A 26,340-nucleotide genomic window follows, 5' to 3' on the forward strand; every position below is an offset into this window, starting at 1 on the left:
GTGTCAATTAAATTTAAGAATGGAAGGCCAAAAATTGTTACACTAACTTACTTAACTATCCTCTCGTTTTTGTTAAACAAATACCTAAAAACTTTCAAGCTTGATTAAGAAATATTATTGTAAATTATATATTAAAGTCTTTCTTTACATTTTAAAGGGCATTCAGGTGACTTGGTATACCCTGTGGATATGTGGTTATCAGACCAAAAGTTTGTTCTCCAAAGTACAGTTCTTTGATGTGGCCATGCAAGAACAAACTGTGGCCTCTCTTTCGGATCTCTTTTCCTCTAGTTATTCACATTCGCCCTTTTCCTTTTGTTTCCGCGCTGTCGTCGTCGTCGTCGACGCCGTCGTTCAACGACTTTAACTTGTTGCTACTTATTTGTTATATTATTTTTATTTTGATTAAACAATTCTTTGAATATATTTTTTGTGTCACCGCCAAGTTAGACGGTCGTTCGATTGCGTTGCGTTGCGTGTACGTTGAAATAAATAAAAAACCCAAGCGAATCAAACAAAATAATAATAATAATTGTATTGTACATATAGAAATCAAGAAACTAGTGTATTGACGGGGAGGGGGGAAATCAATAAAAAGATAATGAGTTCATGGCTTCAAGTAATTGGGCCTACGACTTGGGAGTATGACAGACATAAATAAAAGTGCAATAAGCTGATTACTAAGACATATAGACATCCATATGTGAAGTAGATGGAGTAGTAGAAACTAAACCCAGTGACCCACATAACCAACAGCTGTTCTACCCTTAGATTAAGTTTTAGAGTGTCTAATTTTCTGTCTGTCTGTCTGTCTGTCGATTTGTCCGTTTTTGCCAAATCTCTGGCTCTGGTGTCTTCTTGATAAGCTCGACTGATGTTCCCATTCGATGCTTAAAAAAAGATTGAGATTGCATCTCTTATACATTTATTTACTTTTAAATATAGTATATAGACATATATATAGGTATAATTCATCTGTGTCTGACATTAAACAACAACAAAATTGTATTAAAAACATATCAATCATTCAGGAAATTGAATTCATTTGCTTGCCGACTTGTATTTGGCATGGTTGCGGGGTAAACACTCGTAGAGATCTCCGATCTGGCCATGCCTTTTTAGGATTTACAAAAATAAAACCTGAAACTCGTGTGCGTATGTGAAGTGCATAAAAGGAGGAAGAAATAAATATCGAAAAATAGATTCAAAACATTAAGACGATAAAACAATAAGTTTAGTTCACAAATTGAAGTGTTTCAAAAGTGGCCGAAAGGCATAAGGTGCTAACAATATGTTTACAATACAAAAAAGTAAGTACTTCAACTGACAAAAAGTCATACATACCAATCTCATATATGATATATTTATATACATACAAACGCACAGTGGGCAAAATAGTCAAAATAGTGGATAAAAGCAAAATAAACAGTGAACTTTTTCCTCTCAATTCTTAAATAAATTCTTGTCCTATTTTCTATCTTAACTTAACATATTAATTTGATCAAATAATCAATATTATTATTAGTAAAAAGTTTAACTGAACTTTTCTTGTTATACTTACTACTATCATTTGTTATTATTTAATATTATGATTTTCATTTTATAATAAGCATTTAAATTTTATATCAATTAATAACAAAATGTATGATTTATGATATTTTTATCACCAATCTTAAAAATTTTCTCAAAATTGTATGTATGTATGTAGATCTGATATATCGAAATTTTAGTTCATTGCATTGCATGCCGACTTTTGCATACCCTGTAACTTGTTTTTCCTGCAATTAACTGAGATTGTTCTTATCTTAACATTATAACAAAATAAATGGTGAACAATTTTGGGGATGAACAACAAATTGAATTGCTTATATAACAAAAGATGAGAAGCCTCTTAAGTCATATCTGTTTGGTAACAAATTCGGAAATTTTATTGTAAGAATCAATAAAGCTTTTGAAATTAACTTTATTCTACAATTCTTTGAAATTAAATGAAAAATATTTATCAAAAATTGATCTAAAAATCCTTTACTGGATCTGGATCTGTTTTGGGAGGATATATGTAACGATGATTAATTGCTATATTCGATTGGAAATATTTAAATATTGCAGTAGATATCAGCAAACACTTCTATGTAGTCTAGTGTAGAGCGTTTGATAACTTCCGCATACCCTGGAATAAAAACTTTTCCGAATACGGGGCTTTTCTGTCTCTCTCTCTCTGTCTTTCTCTCTTATACCCGCATCCGCCTTAGTTAACGCATTTAACACTATCCTAATAAAGAATGCAAATATCCTAAATTTTTTTTTTTGGTAAATCATCTTGGACAAACAAACTTAGCACCAACATTTTTGCGATAGATCAGTACTGTCACTTGATCAGTTAGTTTCCCAAAACAATGATTATCTTCTATGGCAGAGGCAAATGAATTTATTCATATAATAGGTACATATATATTTTATTATAATTGTTATGAGTTGGGATCATGAACTTCAATATGAAGTATATTTTGATATTGTTTTATTCTTTCGAGTTCAATTGGGTTAATATTGATTACCGTTATTCAACTGCCGGCCCGAGATATTTCATTTTATTTTTGCCATTCTACATATTTTGCGATTATTCCAGAGATCAACGTACTGACAACAACAACAACAACAAAAAGATGCTTTAAATGCATCGGGGGCGGAAATTACGTAGATTGTGTTCTAGATTTGTAATTTGGTTTGGAGAATTTGTTGAATTAATAGATTATTTTAATTATAGATTAGCGTTGTCTGCCAGCCTCTGGCCTGGCTTATCTGTACTAATTGTAAGTCTAATCTCAATTTGAGTTTAGGTTTATATAATTTTTTAAGATCTGATTTGAATTGAATTTGGTCAACTCTTGTGTTTTTGGCTACCAATTATTAATAGGAATCCTTGTCCAGGCAAATTATAAGTTCTAAAGAGATTTGTATGAGGACTTTGATCCTTCCGGGTTTGATATGACAACTGACTGATTCTATGTAATCGGTTTGCTGTCAATCTTTATATTAATTGCTATATAGTCATTTGTTTTACTCAATCCTATGTATTTCCTTTTTGCTAGACTCTTCCGAATACAATCCGGCTCATATAGAGAAGTAAAGGTTCTTAGCTATGAATTTGGGACTGAATCTTTGGCAACATTTCAAATAACATTCGAATCTATAAATATTGTATAGTCCGAATAGTATTTCTTTCCCCTCCTTACACCTGTTAATACTTCGGCATCGATCAGAAAAAACAACATCGGTATAGAAAACGCTAAAACAATATTAGCCAATAAATAATATATTTTAAAACACAAAGTTTTCAAAGATCTATAAAAAGAAGTACCATGTAATGTATGTTGGTTCAGCTTATAGAAATCGAAACTATATAAGACTATAAAACCTTGTCAAAAGAAATAAGGCTGTATTACAAGTTGATTTTGTTGTTGTTCTTTGCCATTTAAATAATGTTGATCCTAAAATACTCTATGAACATGCTTATTTGCGAGAAAAGTGTGTCCTTTTAGAATAAAAAAAGTAGACAAATTCCAACCAAATGTGTGCAAATATAAAAAATTTCAGAAGTAATCAAAAAGGAAGCCTTTTACATAGTTAAAGATGTTTAAATTTGAGTGAAATTTGATATTTTGCTTTTATTGGAGTGAAAGAGATATCTCTTACAAGAGAATCTTCAGGTATGCGAATCAATTTTAGGCAGGACCTCTACTCCATACACCGCCGTGCTGCTTAAAGTCTACTCGGCGTTTTACCTAAAAGTCACCGATGCTATATCTTTAAATGCGATTTTTCTTAGGAAAATATAGACTAGTGCGCCGAAATATTTCAGACAGCTTCAAATGATGGGGTATTCTACAACATATACAAAATTCATTCAAATCGGTTATTCGCATACTTGAAGTTCCCCTTGTTAGACCCAAGGAACAGATAGATTGAATTAGAAACCAAATTGGTGACACAAAATTTCAAATTGACTTTGATTTGAAAAGTTGAAATTTGCAAGTTTCTGAAACTATTTAGCATCAATATTTCTTACAATTGCCACAATAAGTTTATTAAAACTTATTTCTTTACACTTTGCTACAAAACAAAGAACAGACTAAATATATTAAGAAATTTAAATTGTTGCTAACATTGAAAATCGACTAAAGCATCTTCTATTTCAAGAATTTAAAAATTCGTTATGGCTAATTTTATAAGCAAATAAACCAGAATTGTGATTAAAATTAATAAGCATATAGTTTATATCATCTATTAAAACATATATCACACATCCCATTCGTCACACATTGGAGAGAGACCCTGTCCCAGCCCTGCCCTGCCCTGACGCCTCTCCATAAAGTGTTAATTAAATTTCCATCTCAATTTGCCTCAACTAAGATTTAAGGCTTTAGACGCGCCCAGCAGCTAAAATATATATAATTAGAGCAACATACAGCTAAATTATAATATGTAAAACTGAATTTTATGATTACTTTTTTTTTATGAGCGGCTACAACAAGTTAAATGTCTTCATTATGTACAGCTTTTTGTTTTGTTTTTTTTTGCCCATATTTTGTTGTATTTTAATACATGGTTAAAGGCGTTTTTAATGGACTTTTAAATGCTTGTAATTTTGATAGTCGCCATAATTGATTAAATATGTTGGCTCGATTGCCTGTACTTGAGAATTTTGAACTTGAACTTGAGGGAAACAGAGGCTGGACGGACACAAATAAGCACTGATAATACCCCTTCAATCACATACATATGTATGTAAGTAATATAGTTAGTTAGTTTTTGGAATGCCTTCATGGAGCAAATGTGTTACAAGGGCAAACACTTTGATGACAATGTATGTATGTATGTCTGTATATATAAATATATGATATATATCTTTATAGACCCATAAAAAATATTCCACAATTATTTATAGTTACATATACTGTCGAAAAAACAAGAGAATGAGGCCTGATTACTTCTTAAAATTTGCGTCGCAGTTTTAATTAATTCATAATTTTATACTTATGTGTTTTTTTCCTTCTCTCTTAATAACAAGAAATAAAACCAGTAGCTATAGCTGACCCGAAAAAATACAGATTCTGTGTTTTTGGTGGGAAAAATGTAAGATTCGCCGATAATTTGTATATATGTATATATTTTATTTTTTTTTGCAAATTCATGATTAGCCAACTGAAATGGAGTTGAACACAAAGCGGCTTTCGTTTTTATGAGAAATACGTAATTTGTTTTGATTGTATTTAGACGAATATGATACTCATTCCTCTACGTTCGTTCACTTAAGTTCAGTTCGTTTTGTATTCATTTCACTTTTATGTATTAGTATTCAACAAGCTTCTTAAGGTATTTTCCTCAAGCTCTTGGACATGGTGACAAGATCATTTAATGGTTCTATGATTCACATTCCCAAAGAGTGATGAAATGGAAGACAAAGTTTATTCGAAGTGTGTGTATTTCACAATCCAAACTAAGAATACCCAATACTATTCAGCAAAGTAGTAAACTCAAGCCAAAAGTGGAAAGAGCATTCAACTATCGTGATATCTTTGCTTTACCTTTTGAAATTTGTTTGAAATCGTCATATTTCGCGGTTGTTTAATAATTTTGTATGGCAATAAGTCAAAGTTCTTTGTACACAAGCAAGCTACTTATGTCAGAAATTGTAAAAAGATCATCGAATCCATTCTGTATGGAGTCCACACACGAGTTATGGAGTCGAAGACGAAAGTCTGCTGACTCAAGGTAAACACAAAATGCTGTGACGAAACTTCAGAGAAAAAAACCATTCGAATGAGTGAGATGATATAGAGGCCCGACCCGATAGTGATCAACCTCATCCAGAATCACATACAGAAAACATGTTTTGATTCGCGAAATTTGTTGAAATTGTGAAATTCCTTTGCAATTCCCAATTTTATTTGTTGTTGTTTGGCATAAGACAATAATTAAGTATTTTGTTAAATATTCATAAAGTTAACTTTTTAATCACTCTTGTCTGGGAATACGAGAATCGGGTTCTTCGTTGGCATGACTGTGCAAAAACCAGAACGAAAAAGTCAACAAAATTTTGGTAGATGATGACTTTGATATTGGGCATGCGAGGTAATTAAATCATTGGAGAGGACATCATGGACATCTTTGAAGGTTTCCACTACATAACGAGGCTGACTAATTGCTCGAGAATCGGTTGACAGTGTCAAGAGAAGGGGGGGGAATACCCTTACCATGCGTTTAAGTCTAAAGATCACGTTGTCTAAGTTGTAAACCGAGAGTAACCGGAACAAGTCAAAGGAATTATTACCAAGTACATATTATTAGTAGTATACTTGAAAACTAACGTAACGATCGTACGTCACTTCGGTCGCGTGTGTGTCTGTGTGTGTTTTTATATTTTTTTAATTACCCTCCGCCCCTTCAGCAGTTTGCACTTGAAGAAATCAAGAATCGATCCAGAAACAATGTTAATTGATAATTGCTTCTTTGTAATTGCAGTCACATTAGCAGCACATGCTGCTGCTTTCGGGTTCAAAGTTCAAACGTAGATCAAATGCCATAGAGTTAACCACAAATTTGGTTATTTACATCTTATTGGCCCCCATCCACCATTATTTATTTATATCTACTGCTTTCGAATGCAAAGTTTCAAGTTTACTGCACTTGCACTTTGTTTCCCCTAGATAGACGAGTCGGTAGCATCATCATCCTCTTGATTATCATTGTCATTATCAATTCAGATGGTGAAAGGGAGGGCGGTCAATGGGGGGGATGGTGCAGGGGGGTTGGGTCATCAATCATGCATGCAAACTCGAAACGCATAGAAACAAGTTCCTTTTTGACTGATCGCTTAGTCAGATTTAGAAATAGCGGCAACTGAGACAACAATCGAGAGATAAATGAATATGGACAGTGAGAGCTAATGATCGACAAATGCTGTGTAAAAGGGAAACGAACAAATTGCTTGTCAACAAAATCTGAGGGGGAGTGGTAGAACTATGTAGTTATTTAGTTGATATCTAGTTAGATATTAACTAATTGATGACTTTCCATTTATTTTTATACAAAGCAAAGTACAGTTGTAGTAGGAGTTTCATGTATACTAACATGAATCTTGATCTATAGGATTAATAAAATGTATTTAATTTATTGTAAAAAGGATGTGGAAGGAGCAGCTTAGGAAAAAAAAAGATTTTCCACTTAGTTCTTAATGAAAATAAGGTGAAAACAGAGACATTTGATCCTCAGACTTCCATTATGACGGTATAATTTTAACAATAAGTTATATATAGAAGCTGAGGCAGATCCACATCATAAATTTGGAGACTTTAGGAAAAGAGATTAATATTTGACTGGTTTTATAGGTAAAATCTTGATTTTGGTTGGGAAATGCTTCCTTGGTTCCTAGACTGTATTGACTTCGCATTGGTCACAATCTTTTGGAAGAAACATTTGGTAATGGAATTTGAATTCTGCGTTTAACAGTTAGTATAACTTATTCAGAAGACGAATATTATTGTTAGGTTCAATCATATTCTGTTAAGACGATAGAAGGCAAATCCAATACTAAGCCATGGTGTCCTCTTCGATGGCTTCTTCTAAAAGAAAAGTCCCCTTGTTTCTTAAAAAGAAAAATAAATAGAGAAACAGCAATGAAAGGTGAAAAATTTCACTTTAAACTCATATAAGAGAGAAATTCACACCTATAGAATATCGATGATTCAATCTATATATAAATATCCAGTTTTGAGCTCTAAAATTCCACGAGTTACCAATTGACAATAAAATAATAAAAGAAATTGTTTAAATCTTTCATGCATTTTATGTCATTGAACTTGGCGTTGCAATTTGCAAGTATTAATAAAAATTTCAATTGTGATGGATATTTATATATATTTTAAATAAAAATCTTAATAAATATGTATTTCTTATGCGATTAGTTTCCGCATTTGACATTTCATTTGGCGTCTATCTCTACTCTTTGAGTCATACACAGATCGATCCCCGCAGCAACAGTTGCTGAGGTAGACCTAAAGAGGTATCAATCTATTTTATTGCCCGTGCGCTCCCAAATGAGACCATTTGACCTTCCCTAAGACCATTGAACTTAAACATTTTGACATCACAATACTCGAGACAGCAACAACAACAACCACAAAAAAGGTAGATATTTAAATTTTTCGAAGACAAGATTTGCTCTTTTTCTTTTGCATTTGTTTTTTTTTCCGGAGACAATGTATCATTTGGTTGGTGAGTTCCCCCATTGATATACATATAGTGATCTGATCGGAAAACGTGATGTTTTAATTATAATAATTGTTTGTTTTCTATTAGATTTTCTTAAAGCATATTACCGAGAATTGTTTAATAAATTGGCATAACAATTTGCCAAGTTAAGAGTGATATCTGAATGCCTATAAGTATGTATGTATGCATATATGCATATTAAAACGAGGGAAGGCGGAGAAGTAGGCGTATCAAATGAATAAAACCACAAAAATGTGGTAGACAAATTATGCAAAACGTGCTATACTTATTTTTGGAATACATTAAAATAGATTGGCCACTGTATAGGCCCATTTAATAAATTTGGCAAATTATTAACTGTTTCTCGTTTCTTTATTAAGAATTTAGAAATGGTCTTGGTAATCCAAATAAAACATTTTTTTATTGCATAAAGTTGAATTAGATTTTAAATTATGGAGAAAATAAGAACATTCTTATTTGAATCCAACTGAGATTTAGTTTTGAATTAATTTGTTTATGTTGAAACCGATTAAAAATATATGAAAAACAACATTCATATTACTTTTGAAAACTATTTTACAAACAAATGTTGTCAATTTTTTTGTACAGCTGTTTCAACACAGGTTTAGAACTAGTTGGGAATTCCGATTGCAAAACTGAGAAGAAACCTTTTTTAAGATAAAAAATATATCACAAATCTCATAAGGGGTACTTCAGGTATGCGAATCACCGATTTGGATGAATTTTGGATATGTTGTAGAAATATTTCACACAGCTTCAAATGACATTGTAGAATACACAACATATCTAAGATTCATTCAAATTGGTGATTCGCATACCTAAAGTTCCCCTTGTCAGTTAAAAAACTGTCCTTTTCAATTAATTTACTCTATTATTCTATTAAGAATTTAAGGATTTTGTCTTGACTGACTCCTCAATCAACCTCCTCTCTCTTATATGGGCGTAGTCATTGGTAAAAATGACAAGTGGCTAGTTCATTGAGATTGAATCGACCTATCTTAAGTCAATATTACATTTTTCAAATTTACCAAAACATATTGACTATTTTTTTTTCGCTAAATGCCAAAGATTCTCAATGAGCGTTCATTTTCGAGAACCCTTTTTCAAGAAGCCCTAACAAATATTGAGAATTCGTAATGTGTATACCCAGATTTTGCGATACGAGGTATTTGAAAAATGAAATGTTTTATTGATATTGAGTTGGCGTTAATTGCCTTTTTGCAGTTAGTTTGTCCATTTTGATTGCATTGCGGGGAATTATTTCATCATTGATTCCGGCTTAGAATCGGTACAGTGTATGCCATATGTCATATTATATTGCCAGATCATTCTCTAATTAGACCACTTTACTTGGCTAGTTCGCACTTGCTAATCATAGGGTGGCAATCGAAATCCGAATACGTATTCGAGTTGGTTTTCAGTTTCGCATTGATTAATTTCAAATTACAATTTGCCAATGCGCAGTGCTGTCGGTAGTAGAGTAGAAATGAAGGGTTCACTGGGGTCAGTAGTTATTATTCCATGATCTGTATACTCGGTGGATAATCATTAGTACTGACGTCATTGAATTGCTCTATAATTTTTGTTTTTTTAAGAGCAAAGATATTGTCTCTATATACTTAAGTGCTGACGTCCAAAAATGGCTGATCACGTTCGCAATTCTTGGCTCATGTTTAATTAATTGCCCACATTCTGTGCGGACTAAAAAATAAAGACTTTGTCATCAAATGGAATAGTTATTGCAGTCAGTCAGGAACAACAACAACAACAATATATATATAAAAAAAAACCTAAACAAATGTCACCTAAATGAAAATTAACATTAGATTTGGGCACAAAATGGACAAAAGTTCAATTGGGAATGTTAAGCAGCCAAGTGCAATGTAAATTGGGGCATAGAATTGCCGAAAAAAAAAAAAAACAAAAACAGCTAAAACAAATACAAATCTATAAACAAATGAAGCAAAAGAGAAGACCTGCTATGGAAATAGGCGGAAAGTGAAAGAATTTCGAGTGTCAACACCTCGTGAGACCTGAGAAGTACCGTCCAGTCAATAGAGAAAGTAACTCAATGACTTTTAACTTAGATGATGAATGAAGTCATTAAGATGTTTATCTCCCATAACTCTGCAAATAATTCAAATCATTCAAAAAGTCAATTCTGGGCGAATATACTTAAGAGAGCGCCGAGTTTCAATTAAGTTTCAAACAATGAGATATTCTATAAAATTATCACAAATTATACTTTTGAATTGTTATACTTCTATGTATTTCTCAGAATTTTTCATACCAACTTTATCCAAGAATATATTTTAAAAGTAATTTTAAGTTTTGTAAAAAATGTGGGAAAAAAATTAATCGACCTACTTTTTTCCAGCTTCTTTATAGTTAATAAAACAAAAATTGATTGAAAGTTTGTTTTTCGACAACGTAATATACTTTTAAAATATAAGAATATTGATTATAAGTCAATATAAATTATAACTTCTAAAATTTAGATTCAGATGAGAAATGTACTTTCTACCTATTTTGGGATTCCCAAGATTTCCTCATAGAAACAAAATCCATTTACACTCAATCAGTTCATTATAATTGTATTAATCATTGATTGTGACGTATAAAGTATTCTAGATCAATATATGGTAGTATATTGTCCATATAATGGAACCTATACTGACTTCAAGTGCATTGTGCATATGATCCAATTCATTAATCAAACAAATGTATATACATAGATGGAAAATCAATTATCGACATTTTTATGTTAATATGTATCATAAATTGTTAATACAAGTTTGTTTGAGGGATACAAAAACTATCAAAACAATTGCTTTCGAAATTGTTTTTCAATTTTCTTTACAATTTTCCACAACTTCTATTCCAAAACATTTGACTGTCGTCATAAGGCAATCAAATTCAAATACAACACACAAAAATAACCAATATTACTCCCCCAAACCCATAATCAAATCTAGCCACTTAAGTATTACCACAGCGCTTCGTTATTAAGATGGGCGTGTTTGAGTCTAATTCGATAATATTCAAAAACTTGATTACAAAATCGACAACAGCAACAACAACAGCAAAGATCACATTGTTAGCAAAGCAATTGATAATTCGCGAAATTTCTAAAAAATCTTTTTAATCAAATCAAAAACGGAAGCCGAAAAAAAAGAGAATTGAACCTAACAAGATGCAAAAATTGAAGGTGATTGGGTTTCTATTGTATGAGACAAAACACAAAACACACAACACACAAATATTGTGGAAAAAAAAGTGAATTGTTTTTTATTTTTTTATAAAAACCGTTCATGTACAGACGAAGACATAAAAACTTGATTTCGGTATTGCGACGCGACGATCGTTAAAAATCTTGTTAAATTGTATGTAAATGCCGAAAAGTAGTTTTCCATACCAACCACGCGTCGTATGAGTAATGTGGCATCATTCGTCGAGCACATGGTATTTCCCCAAACCGAAAAGACCAAAATCCAATCAAACGGTGCAAATGAAACTGGTTGAAACGTTTATAATTTGTTCGTTTTGTTATTGTTGTCGTTGTTGTTGTTTATTTTTTTTTTTTTTTGGGCTTAGATCAGAAGACCGGCTCAAAACAAAGCAAAACAGCTGAGCGAACGAAGAAAACGTCAACGTCAACAGCGACGTCAACGTCAACGTCAACGACAACAGCAGCGACAACTACGTAAAAGATCAACGTCTAAATAACGTAAGAGAAGAGAAGTGACAAGTTTTCTGCTGCTTGCTGTTGCTCTCCCACACACACACACACACACACACGCTCGCTCGCTCTCTAAATGATCTGACTAAAAAAAAAAAAAAAAGAAACGAAAACTTAAAACCCGTAAGTTTACCTGTTCGATCATTTCACGTCCGTGTTTTCATTCATAAGCGAGCTAAGCTGGCGATCGGACGCAAACGCGCTAAGAAAAATATATATATATTAAGATTAACTATCTTTAAGATACAAACACATCCAGTGATCAATTTACCCAATGTAATTTAAAAAGGACGCGCTGCAGCAGCAAAAACACAAAAGTAAAAATCAAACAGAAAAAGTTTTTAAGTGCAAGAGCAGCCAAAAACAGAAGACCAAGAAGAAGAAACAAATCAATAAACTAGACTAAAACAATAAGATTAAAGAAAACGCAATTTCAAGTGCAAAAGTGAATGAACTAAGTAAATATTTAGAACTCTATACGTTATTTTTTATGTGGATGTGTTAAACTGCAATTATGAAGGACTTTGGCAAAATGTTTGCTCGACGTTATAGTGCAGTTTGTATTAGCGATGAGGAGGCAGGCCAAAATCAGCACAAGACATGCGAATCCTTGCCCATGCCAGATGCTGATCCTTTGGCGGCCTCCGCTGCCTTGGCAGCCTTGCAGCGTGCCCAAAGGCGGAAGAGTCTCAAGGCCAATAGAACAATGAAACCGATGAACATCTTGGGCAGCTTCTTCAATGAGCCCGATCAAGGCAAACATAATCGCGTGCCAACACGTAAGTCTTCCCAAAAGGATCCTTTAGTTAACAAGTGTGTTTCTTTCTGTGCATTCAGTGATATTCTAGAGATTTCCAAATGGATCTTAAACTTAAATCAATCATCTTTGCCAGATGAATTCAAAAACCAGATGAATTTTATCTCAGTTGCCTTTTTTCTTTTTGTTAATTTTTGGTCGTTCATGAATTTCAAATTGAATTTCAAACTACTGCATTAATTATGAAAATTAAGCTTTTTTTTTGTTTTTTTTTTTTTGCCGCGCATTCACGGAACAAACATACACACAAAAAGAGAAGAAAAAACCAATAGACGGGCTGTTTAGCATAGCACTTTATGTTTGTTGTTGGTGATTTGATTAGCCAAAAAACAAAAATAAATGACAAAAACCAAAAAACCATCAACTTGACACTGACACAGTTTAACTAAAAGTCTTCTCGAACCATCCAAAAGATGCCAATACAAAAAATAGTACTGAATTTTTTCTCTTTCAATACCATTTTAAACTAGTGTAAAATTGATTTAATAGCCATAAGAGACTAACCCTGAACTTGACCATTTTTATTGCATGCATTTCCACATTTCCATTTCTGGTCTTAACAAGTTTCCCCCCACCCATTCCAAGCCCCCGGCTTAAAAAAAAAACTGCATTGAAACTAAAACTAAAACGACAACAACAAAAAACGGAAAATAACTTTCGGGGGCTGACCTTTAGTTAATGTTGTTGTTTTCATTTACTTTCATTAACACCTCGAGATATTTATCATGTATCTGGCCATATGCTCTCACACCAAAAAGGCACGCAACGTTTCGACTGGCGAAGAAGAAGTCAAGAACATTACGAAATTTGCACGAAATTCAACAACATTTCGTTGTAGAATGCGAAAGAGAGAGAAAAATCAACAAAGAACGAAGAAGAATAAGTCTAGTGAATTCATAGAAATTTTTTTCATTGAATTGATATTATGCCAGAGTCGTCAAACATTTGTTAAAAGCAATTAGCCCAACAAATGCCTCGAGTACTTCCTTATAGAAAAAAAGATAAACATTTTGTGCCCAATCAAAATTATTCAACAAAATATGCAAAAACCTAAAGACAATAAATACATATAAATAGTTAATAATCATTTGCATGGATAATTATGAAATGAGAGAAAACGCAAATTAAATTTGAAATTCTAAAAATAGTCAAGGCATAAATATAGATATATTAAATCTATTTAAAGAGGGCAGACAGATAAGTTATAGGCCTGAATGTAATACCCTGTGAAATGAATTTAACTTTATTTACCGATGAGTTCATCAACATTTGAAAAGATTTGCTAATTAGTAAAAAAAATAAAACCATTTGACCGGCATTTAAAAGGTCAGAGTGTTCAAGTCCGGCCCTCTTTATTCTTTTTTATATTATTTCATAATATTTAATGCTCGGCAACATATATAATTAAAAACAAGTGTAATTTATACCATCTAGAACTGTACTTTTTGCCATAGAATCGTCAGTATGTATATATCTTTATCGATTAGTCAGAAATTCCATTTAAAATTGTTTATTCTAGTCAAGGGCTCTAATTAAGTACCTACATCCATATAGTAGTAATCGTCTGAGCACCTGACAAAGGTGTTTAGAAATCAAACAGTTTCAACGGTGAAAGTTCAATTCGAGTGAATAAAATTATAGTTTACACTTCGATTGAGTAAGACTGAATGCATAACTTTTGAAAGTGTATGAAATTTTGAACATTTTTCAAATCTAAAACCACTTGAGATCTAACTTTTTTATGATGTTACTCCATTAACATACCTTAAACAGGTTAACCTGATTTTGACAAAAGGTATTTTTCAATGAATCACAACATCAAATTCTGATCTCTGATCCGCTCGTGTCTGTACAATGGGAAACTATATGATTTTGTTTTTTGATACCAGACAGCCAATTAATTGCCACAAATTATATTCAAGTGCAATGTCTTGGCTTAGAGTTCTTTAGCATTAATAAGTCGTTCAAACAAAAAACACAAAAAACTTGCTCACAAAGTGCCAACAAATTTATTTAATGCAAAAGAATCGAATCTCAAAATCTTTCACAGTTATTCATTTTGGGGCGGTATCCACAACAAATACAAAAACACAAAGGCAATGGCAAATGCGAATCAAATATTGAAAAACTGAACAAGTTTGAGCATTGCTGCTCGCATAAATTGCCTCTGAGTTCGAAAAGTGGCCTCAGGTTATCAAAAAAACATTTTGCTTTGTGATAAATAATTACAATAAAAAGTGCCTGTTCATGGTCAAACAGGATTGACCGACGGATTGGCTTGTGTTATATACGATTTGCGAAAAAAAAAAATATTTAAATTATTTATGCAAAAAAGCAGACCATAGATAATACGCACACTCACAAAAATTAACAAAAAAAAACCAAAATCTAAACAAAAAGTTAAGTCTCAAAAATAGATGCTTGAGACATTCTCTAAAACGAGGGTACCCAGACAAGTAATTAGACCAGCTTACTCTTCCATCTCCTACTGTTACCTAATCAAAATACTGACGCTGTCTCTTTCCCACGTAAAGAGTTGAAGGGATTTGTCTGGTTTGACAGACACAATATTAACACTATTTCACCTCTGGTCAGCATCCGTTCTATTCGCTTTCCAATACTTTTTTGTCCACCCTCGTACATATTGATTGAGACGCATCAATTTATGAGTAGACATAGATGATTGGACGGCCATAGCGGGGGGTGAGTTGGTGGTTTTGGGATAGCAAAGCTTTATTGTAAACGCGTATTGATATATGCTGATCGGTGGCTTTAAGTGCCAAAACAAGTTTAACACATCATTTTTTATTTAACTTGTAGGAATTCTAGTTCGCAATTTTGCGAATAAAAAATTGAAAAGAAAAAGCGCAAAAACAAAAAAAACCCAAAAACAGAAAAAAAACAAGATAAAACCTTAAAACGAAACTGAATCTAGCTATTGGCTGGATATTGCCACATGCCAGGCATCTGCAAAAAAGGGGCGTACAGACTGACAATTTTCTCTTTCGAAAGCATAAAGCAACACCAAAACACCAAAAAAAAAAAAAAAAAAAAAAATAAAAGCCATTAAAAAAATGTTTACTTGCAGTTTTGCTTATTACCAAAGTTGTTGGCAACATGTTGCAGCAGCATGTTGCAATCGATGCCATTGCAAGCAGAAGTAAGATTGGCGCTGCCTAATTGCTCAGCTGTCTTCGACGTAATCAATTTACTTCAGCTTTGTTTACCGGCAATAGCAACACCAACACCAAATAACCATGCCGCAAGGGTTCCTCAGACCTCAGACACTTCTACATACATATATATGTATGTATGTGTGTATGTGTGGCTTAGCCCCGGGGTAATTCCCTGTAGTAAATATTGCCAAATCATGCTAAAGCAAATAAAAATGCTTGAAGTTTGACGATGATGCTGGATCATCATGATATCTTTGGTATGTGTATGGAAAGTGATTCATGGCTTAAGTACACACACACACTCAGACAAAAAGATACAGGTGTATCTGGAGATTGAAAAGTCTAAACAGCTGTGTGAGAAATGTTGTTTTCTATTGCAAAATAAATAGGTTAAGCTGCAAGAGACTGAAAGATTTGGGATGACAGACTTAACTTTAAGTGTGAAATATTAGAAAGGACATTCATAGTGATTTAAACTTTATATAGGTGACCCCGACGTTTTTCGCATTTTCATGTTTTCTTTTGTTCTGCCTCTACTAATAAGTGGAGCCACAATCCCTTCATTTAAAGAAAGTCACGTGTCTTGCAACTTTCTGTTAACCTTCATTTTTTGTTGCCTATTCAATTTTTATTATAAAATGACTCAATCGACGGCCACTGACCTGTCGAACTTTGAACAACAACTGACGTCATGGCGCCAAGGGAGATCAAATTGCGATTTAGTCAGCCGGTTTCTCTTTTTTCTGAACAAATAGATTTGGCTATAAATCATTTGAAATGTTTAGGAAAATCTTTGATAAAACCAAACAAAGCACAAAGCTTAACATTTCCCCCCCTTTTTTTTGGTTTTTGATGTAATCTTAATTAAAAATCAAAGCGATATTCAATCGCCGGTCGGAAATCGGCAAACGGTTGAACAGTAGTCAATTTGATCAATGAATCAATGAATGATGACGACAACAGTTTGAGGGCCAAACAAAGCCAGCGACCCGCCCTTAAAAAGCACAGCTCGTTTTTTTTTTCGTCTACATAAATTTTATTTTGTTTACAACTGTCCAAACAAAAGACTTAAGGCACAAACTTGACAGAGGTAAACACCTAGTTTTTTTTTTCTCCGCTACTTCGCACTGCTTTTTGCTGTGGTTGTTGTTGTTGTGTTTTGCTGTTCGCGTGCTTGGCGTGCGTTGATTGCAAATAAAGTTGAGCATTCCCACGAGCTCAACTTCAGCAGAAATGAAAAAGAAAACTCTGTGGGTGGTATTTGAGGAAACGTGCCTTGAGACTCCAATTAGAACTTTTGTCAAAAAATATTTCTCTGATATTGAATCTATTTGTTTTGGCAAAACAAACAAAGCAATTAAACACTAACAAAGAAGAAGAAGAAGCAACAACAACAACAAGAAATCAACATAGCATAATTTTGCATTTTGCGACTTTCAATTGCGGTGTACAAACAATTTATTTATATACAATTTGTATAATTTAAATATAGCCCGGATTCTTTGTTCATCAAATATTTTTGACGTTTTGCACCTAGCCACAGAAATACGCCAAAATTGTTTGTAACGCATACAAAGTGATTAATTATACAATGCAAAATATAGAAGGCAAAGGCAAAGTCAAAATAAAAATTTTCAACGAAAAAGTTAACACCCTAACAAATAATGAGATTGTTAACAAGACATCAAAATGCTTAGACTAGTTAGTTTTGATAGACTTTTTTTTAAAGGAAATTATCCTTAATCGAGAGTTAATACAAAACAAAAGGTCAACGTCGGGGTCACCAATATAAAGCTGTTATGTAATATTCCTTATCATTATATAGTCTACATACCCATAACAATAAAATTAAAGAGTATTAAAGCTCGTTGTGCTTGAAATGAAAGTAGATACGAGGGTATATTGGGCCTTTGGCTAGACCTCAACTTTTCAGTTTGACTTTGACTTTGTGGCGACAACATCTAATAGATTAGCTAATAGTGACAGCTAAAATCATATATTTATATATAACCAATTCTATATAATAATTAGTGATCGTTTTACTCTGCCCATCGAGCAACATATTGTATTCATAATGACCGTGGTGCGTCGTCGTTTGCGTCGTCAATCGTTGAAGGACTTTCTAGGTGCACTCTATTCTCAGCGTCGCTTCTCCCTGGAGAAGCTGCGGCATTTTCAGCAATTGCAAAATCGTCGTCAAGTGATATGTAAGCAGATTGAAAACAAAAACCACAACGTATTGTTATGGTCAAAATCAAATTCTAGACATCATAGATCGTAAACTCTATATATAGAGGGCAGTAAAAAGGAACAAAAACAAACAGCAAATAAGAATGCAGCTGAATGTTCGCTGCTTGTTGAAAGGAAAATTCCCCAGGAAACTGGTTACTGGTTAAAGTCCACAGCAGGATGCCAAAGTTGATCAACAAGAGGCAAGAACAAGTTCAAAGTCAAAGTCATTATTGCCACAGAAACAGAAACTGAAAGAGAAAAGCGAAAAGAACGGCCTTACAAACCACATCGAAAGCAATATGCACCATGCGGTTTCTACCTGTTGATGACGATCGAGGTGATCTATAGTGAGTCATCAATCGGATTAATTCTAAGCAGAGGCAATGCAACGACACACGGACAGAATTATAATTATGAGCATAGGCAAATATCTTCTTCGAAAGCATTTGGGCTCCAACTAGAGATTCGATGCCAACATGAAGAAGATCAAGTTTCATCTGAAACTTAAAATAGACCAAACTATTCATTTGGAGACACACCTCTATTAGATTTTATAGAGTGGTTTTCTTTTAACCAATCCACTCGTAGTAACTTCTTTTAGATCCATTTAACGTATAATAAACAAAAGCAAAAGTCTTAGCCTTAGCAAAAAGGCAAAAGGAATGAATTAAAATAAAAGGCAGTCGCAACATGGCAATTTAAATGTTGATGGCTTTAAATGATAATCAGTAACCAGTTCAGGTTTCTCTCACAATCAATGTGGATGGAGAACATGATGATGGTTCAACAACATCATCATCATAGTCATCACCTGGGGGCGATTTGAATGCACGTGTCTCGGCCACGCATCGCGAGATTAAATTAGAGAACACTGTGGAGGGCTTAGGGACTGGCACTGGAACTGAGACTGGGACTGGGACTGAGACTGAGACCGGAGACTGCTTGTAAGAAAGAGAGAGACAAGTTCTTGACCAAATGCAACTTGGACAACAACGGGAAAAACAAGTCAGCCAGGCCAGACCATAAAGTCTTTTTGTTTCGCCAATTTTTAATGAAGATATTTATATGCACGCATACATACTACATATGTATATATATGCGGGGCGGTGGCTATATCTCTCCTATAACAAATATACCACTCTCTCTCTCTCTCACTCCAATCTGTGTGACTGTGTCATAGTAAAAATTGAAACTATATTGCGAATTATTTAAATTTGCTTACATATATTGCATACCCATGTATATAAAATCATCTGATTAACTGTCCAGATCAGCTGTCTACAGCTGTCTGTTGCTTTGTCTGAGCACTGTCATGTTCAGACATAATGCATTTCATAGCCAATTAACTTTGCTCCAAGTGTCAGTAAGTCCAGAGAGTGTCAGGCCAACTCTTGGCTACTGAATTCACGAAATTCAAGGTTATATGCCAAAGGGGGAATCTACATTCTGCTACCTGTAAAATCTATAGATACATATGGGAAATATGTTTAGGTATGTTAAATAGACAACGATGAAATACTAAAGACTAAGTAAATGATTTTCTTGGCTCAATCCGGTGATGGGTCCAAAAGGCATTAATAGCTGATCTACATTTTGAGCCAAAATATTGGAATTCCCAAAGCCCTTTTAGTTCAACTAACCCATCAAAATCTGGCTAAAGCTTCTGAAAAACAAAAACAAATGTCTAATTGGTTGAAAAGTCAATTTGAATTTGAATAATTTAGTTTGAATAAATTTTCATAGTTATGCAGATATATATGCTAAAAGTTAACTAATTTACATAAATATCGTCTTACAAAAAATATATAGGTACATATATAAAGATCATTTTTGGACTTTTGTGACGTTTGTAAAATTTCTGACGCGTGTTGGAAAAAAGATCTGGCAAATACATTAACTTATTAGATTATGACAATCATTAACATTTTATCATGCAAATTTATAAATTTGAATCGAGAGTTTTTCTTTCTTTCGTTTTTTTTTTTTTTTTTTTTGGATTTTCTGTGTTGCGCGTGTGCTTGTGTCTGTTACACGTGCTTTACCTATTTATGTATGCATAATCAAATTGAGTTTTAATGAACTTAATGAGGAAATTTATATGTACTCAGCGATTGATCTGCCACCGTCGAAAACTTTTGATTTTTGATTTGTGATTGTTTTTTTTTCTTGAATTTTTGCAGGCGCTTTTTTGTTACTGGCAATCGGATTTTTGGCGATAACAACAGCGGTGCTGGTTAAAGTATTTCAACCCTACGATTTGATATTCAAATGGGTAAGTCCAAGACCAAATTGTCAACCACAAGCAAAACTGTTTTGTTTGCATTTAACGGCCGTCCTTAGCCTTTTCGTCAAAATGGGTTTTTGGCCAATTATGCGTTCTAAAGGTCTAATACATGGGCACGTACATACATACATACACCGTTTAAGGTGCATTCCAATGAAAAAAAAAACAAAACAATTTTTTCTACAATTTGACCAATATTCTTTGCTTCTCTTTTATTAACAGAAATTGATTATGGCTGAGAAAGGCGAAATTTTCGATCTTTGGGCCACACCACCAGTCGATTTGTATATCAAAATCTATTTGTTCAATATAACCAATGCGGAGGCGTTCTTAGCAGGTCGTGAAAAGCTTAATGTGGAACAAGTTGGTCCCTATGTCTATAAGTAAGTGAATTTTTCCATAATTCAAGAGTTAACACAAACTTATTGTCGTTTACCCTACTCTAGAGAGATAATGACCCATCAGAATATCACATTCAATGAGAATAACACAATGTCCACAACTCCAAGTCATCCTTTGGTCTGGCAAGAGCATATGTCCGAGGGACGTCGGGAAGATGATCAAGTTGTGATGCTGAATATTGCCATGTTGGTAAGTCTAAGAGACCAGAAACTAAAGAACAATTTTAAGAGTAATGTAATAAGTAATTTAAAAATTGAAGAGAATGTTCAAATATTTGGCAAATTTCATTGAGAATATTTTATTGTTTAGACAAATCAAAAGTTAAAACAGATAAAAATTGAATCTTCAAATTTCAATAAATTGAAATGCATTAGCAATTGCTTCCCTTCAGAAAAGAAACGTTATAAAATCATTATGACATACATACGTATGTGTGTATTTTTATTTTTGAAACATTTAAGGAATGTAATCGCGTCCTTTCATCCTTCAAACAAAGTCTTGATTACAGTTAATATTATACGCACATAACTCCACATAAATTAAAAGTACCTCAAGAGATGAGAAATAGGACTTTCTTTTCTTTATTGTGGGGTTTCTTCAAATAGATCTGACTTTTTTGTATATAGACAGATAAAAAACGTATAAATAAGACAATTCAACCAATTGTAATCAATTAATTGTAGAATTTTAACTTAACTTTATATAAATGATACTCCTATTCATTTACTTTTTGACTATATTAAACCATACCCAACTCTTCAAGAAGGATCGTTTTTGTATATAAGTTGAGAGACAAAATGAAATGGAAATTATGAATAATATTAGTATAAAAATCGAAAATTTAAATACCAGTTTAAGTGTGCAATTTCAATCGGCCATGTAAAACTATATAATCTTCACCAAATCTGACATGAGTTACTTTGTATGGAAATTGTAAGCTTATTTTGATGTAATCGTCTAAATGAAAACTTCCCGACTTTAGTTCCTATTGTAATGAAACTGAAACTGTCAAGAAACTTGTCTTAGGGGCTCAGACAGAATCATTATGGCATTGAGTGGGCCGATTTGTAATTAAGTTCGAACTGTAACTACTGACAGCTTATTTGTCAATATCGAAAGACTGTAATTACTGCCTATCGATGGCTCATTATGCAAATTAACAGTTATACCGCAATTGGCAAAACAATAGGCGAAATCGCGTGCCGTGCACATGACGAAAAACAGCAATAACAATTTCCTTTGTGAACAAATCAGACTTACAAGTGAGATAGACAGAGGATTGTTATGGAGAGAGGGGTCAAGTCAGAGAGAGAGAGAGATGAACGTTCACGTTTAGTTCAACAAACGTTACATATAAAAAAAACAATAAAACAACATTTACACTTTCTTTAAGTAGTCCTAGAAAAGTAGTTAATAATAAATTCTTCTATATAAATGGCAAACTATTTTAATTTAAATTACTTTCTAATATATATATATTCCATATGTTTATTTATTTAGTAACTAAACGTTTAAACAAATTGCCACTTTATACTTTCTTAATTTGTTTAGTCAAGCAACCGCAGTTTAATAATATTTATTTATGGGTGTGTTTGTTATTGTCAAATAGCTGATAGTAATTTGTTATTGATTAATGTAAGCATTTCCCCCCTTGTTGAAATCATAAACAATTCCAATATGTATATACTTATATACCAATATATATTTAAACATTGAGTAAAGAAAACAACCAACAAAATTAAAATATAATTAATGGTTAATTTTATGATATTTCAATTAAAAGCAATTGAAATTAGCATAAAGCTAAAGTTGTTTGATTTATGTTAAAAATACAAAATATTCCGACAAGATTCTAGAGTTATGAAGAGGAAGCAATAGTAGACTATATAGATACATATATGTATATGTATAACATTTTTGTGGGATCCGGGTCCAATCGAAAAACGTTGAATAATGCATTGTGCCTAGTTTGTTAGTGCCAAGTCTATCACAGGAAATACGTAATTAGGGTTAATTAAATGTTATATTTATTGACTTCTAATGGGCGTACAAATCGAGCAGCTAAATTGCCATAGAGATTGGAAACAACAATAATAACAATAATAATATTTTAAGTAGCAACAGATATTCCAATTTAACATTGTAAAATGTCTACTAAAATTTTAATTTCCGCTTTACTTTTCCTCAGGCCATTTCCCATTTGACTGCCAATCATCCATTTTTCGTGCGAATGGCTCTCAAGGGTCTCTTTGTGAGCACAAATTCAGAGCCATTGGTACGCATGACGGCCAAGGAGTTTATGTTTGGTTATCCTTCAGCTTTGGCCACATTGGGCAACACATTCCTGCCCAATTGGATATCCTTCGAGAAGGTTGGCCTTATCGATCGCATGTACGACTTCTCCACGGACTATGAAACCTTCTATACTGGCGTACCGAATCCAGCCTTATCGGGTCTATATGCCACTTATCGTGGTGAGACAACATTACCTCAATGGGAAGGTGATCACTGCAGTAACATTGAGTATGCATCGGATGGTACGAAGTTCAGAAGTTTCATTCAACCAAACGAGTCGGTGAAGTTCTTTAGGAAGAGCATGTGTAGACCTATCAATTTGGTAAGTGGTAAATGACTGATAATAATGGGAAACAGTTCTTAACTGATCTACATTTGCAGTATCGTGTGGGTGAAGAGAGAACCTTTGGCAGTCTGAAGGGTTACAACTATGTGTTCGAGGAAAATGCTTTTGATAATGGTGCCATCAATGAGGCCAATAAGTGCTTCTGTCGCAAAGGTAAGTGAGATTAATGCAACAATTTTATAGTAGTAAATTAAGATTTTATTCATCTCACTTAATACTTTTTTAATGACTTCGTTAGTCGGTTATTTAACTAAACAACAATGTTTAACAAATAAAAAGAGAGTTTAAATATCAACTTTCATTAGATCAAATGAAACCTGTTTCATTTTTATAGAATTTTGAACAACAATTCTCGTAAATTCTCTCTTATCTATATGAATCTTATTTATATCGATCAGAATTTCCAACTTGTCAGCATTTACAACTTACTCTCTAAGTCGGTTTAGTTTATGATCAAGCCTCGAATCAATTTAATTGCTTAGTGCAAAGCGCAAAAAATTCTTGTTTTTGTCTGATTCAATTCGAATCGATTCTGTTAACGTGTTGCCGGCTCATTGTTGGCTCGTTGGCTTGTTGGCTGCTAAGCTATTGACCGCCGACTGTTGGCCCAGGCCTTAGGTTGGAGAGTTAATTGATCTTCGCATAGTTTTCAGTGTTTACGGAAAGTTTTCGTTTTCAAGTTTTCTGCCACTAGACAGAATATTTTTAAAAATATTCCATTTAGTTGAACGTGTGACGCAGTTCAGATCATGCGTGTATCACGTTTATTTAGCAATTTAAATTAGAATTTACAATAATGAAAATATCTACTACTACTAGGTACTACTTATATTATCCATTCGCATGACTCAAAAGGAGGCAATGCGAATTTTTGATGCAATGTCACATGTCATACATCAATATCCGATACGAAATGTGTACTTGGAGATGCATTAAAGTTGACTCATTCACAATTCACAATGATACTCATTTTCCTGATTCCTTCTACTTAACCAGGTGATTGCCAGCCGGTGGGACTGATTGACGTCACTGATTGTTATTATGGATTTCCAATCTCGCTAAGTTTCCCTCATTTCATGAATGGCGATGTGGGTCTACAGGAGAATATAACTGGCATGAAACCAGATCCTGAAAAGCATTCAACAGCATTTGTCATCCAACCGGTAAGTGTCCTTGGCCAAGACCAGAAAACGGAATGCAATTAAAACCAATTAAAACATCTCGACGTTTATATACACTTTTTGCAAATTGAATTTATGAAATGAGGACTTAAATAATGAGATAGAATTTTTAGTCAATTTGTTGTGAATTTTTTTACTATTGGGAAACTTAACAAGTTTTCGAACAAGTTCTAAAACAAAGTCATTTATTGGTTTTCGAGATAGAAGCTCTTAAAGATCTATGATTTAGTAAGCTTTTAGAACCTGTTTTAGTTTTTCGTCATTGATCATTAAGTCGATTTATGTTTCAAAAGATTACTCATCTTCCTGTATATCAAATTCAATACACTTTTAGTTAAGGGTATTAAAATGTGAAATGTTTTAAATTTGTTGTTTTTGTTATTGCTTTTGCCGATTTCTTACTAATAGCGGCAACTTTCAAAGTGTCAATCAACAACCGTTAAAACGCAGCGTCAGCAACAACAACAACAACAACATCCAAAATCTGGACAATTTTTCATTAAATATTCATATTAAATGTTATAATTATATATTTTGCTATTTAAACATGCGATAGTTGCTGTTGTTGTTGTTGTTGTTATTGTTATTGCCTCTGTCAGCAATCTCGGCTGGGTGCCTTTGCCTCTCAATTTTTTTTTCTAGAATTTAGTTTAAGTGATTTTATTATTGTTTTGATATTTTCTTTCAATTTACATTTCCGGCTAATTAAGTTCACCGTTAAAACTGGTCACTAGTCACGCTTTTAAAGTGAGTTCCTTGGCGAGAGAATCTGTAACAGGAAATCAAGTCAAATAGATTTTAAGTATCCCACATATAAAAACGAAATATTTATTTGTTAAGATTAGCACTTAATAAGTCAGTCATAAATCAGCAGGCAATTTATGTAAATATATATACATACTTTGTATTTGCTTCCGTTGAATTTAGCCATTTTTTTGTTTAGCGGAAATAAAGCTAAACTGATTGACAGGGACTTTCCCTTGGGATTACACCAATTGGAATTGAAAGTTTAGCTTATCTTTAAAAAAATGTCTTTAAACGTTAGCCTTACATTCTTCATAGTCAAAAGTTCAAAGGAAAAACAACTTGAATGATAAATTCCTAGTCGGAAACCCTTGTGACACCTTAAGTGGAACACTTGTTTTTGCTTGATTATTTAACAATTTTGAACAATTTTCACACGTCACCATATCGGAAATTGATGCAATCGATCACTTGGTCAGTCATTTAATAGCAATTTCGCCTCAAGTATTACCGGTTTGCACCATAGCAACACAGCGAGAAAAAGTCTATAAATCATAAAGGACAACAACTTAACCAGGCCTATATTTAAGCTCCAATTAAATGGAAATTAGGCCAAGTTTAACCAAAATGATGTCGTACTTGGGATAATAACAATTTGCTAACTAATTGGTGTTTTAATGCTTGTGTTTTGTAGGAATCCGGTCTGCCGCTCTCGCTATCCGTAAAAGTGCAAATCAACATGCATTTCAAGGATCTCAGCAATTTCCCGCAAGTCTCCAAGTTCAGTCACCTGACCGCCCCCATGCTTTGGTTCGAAATTGTAAGTAGAACG

The 26,340-nt window shown here is 33.2% G+C and overlaps 1 protein-coding gene across 2 annotated transcripts in view; it reads left to right on the forward strand.

Moving 5' to 3' along the window:
* The first annotated feature begins 326 nt into the window (after positions 1-326).
* The window catches only part of LOC137580366 (scavenger receptor class B member 1), a 28,238-nt gene continuing 2,224 nt past the window's right edge, over positions 327-26,340 (forward strand). Inside the window, exons 1-9 of one of the 2 annotated variants that reach the window (XM_068294375.1) lie at positions 327-478; positions 1,032-1,310; positions 20,437-20,528; positions 20,763-20,923; positions 20,987-21,131; positions 23,131-23,559; positions 23,619-23,736; positions 24,580-24,746; positions 26,203-26,328. In XM_068294375.1, the coding sequence (XP_068150476.1) occupies positions 1,292-1,310; positions 20,437-20,528; positions 20,763-20,923; positions 20,987-21,131; positions 23,131-23,559; positions 23,619-23,736; positions 24,580-24,746; positions 26,203-26,328 (1,257 nt within the window). In that variant the 5' untranslated portion in view covers positions 327-478; positions 1,032-1,291. Of the gene's footprint in view, positions 479-1,031; positions 1,311-12,197; positions 12,811-20,436; positions 20,529-20,762; positions 20,924-20,986; positions 21,132-23,130; positions 23,560-23,618; positions 23,737-24,579; positions 24,747-26,202; positions 26,329-26,340 lie in introns of those variants that run through there. The other variant, XM_068294374.1, reaches the window with a different exon arrangement.

The sequence above is a fragment of the Drosophila tropicalis genome, unplaced genomic scaffold, assembly GCF_018151085.1.
Source record: "Drosophila tropicalis isolate 14030-0801.00 unplaced genomic scaffold, ASM1815108v1 contig_845, whole genome shotgun sequence".
Taxonomy (NCBI): Eukaryota; Metazoa; Arthropoda; class Insecta; order Diptera; family Drosophilidae; genus Drosophila; species Drosophila tropicalis.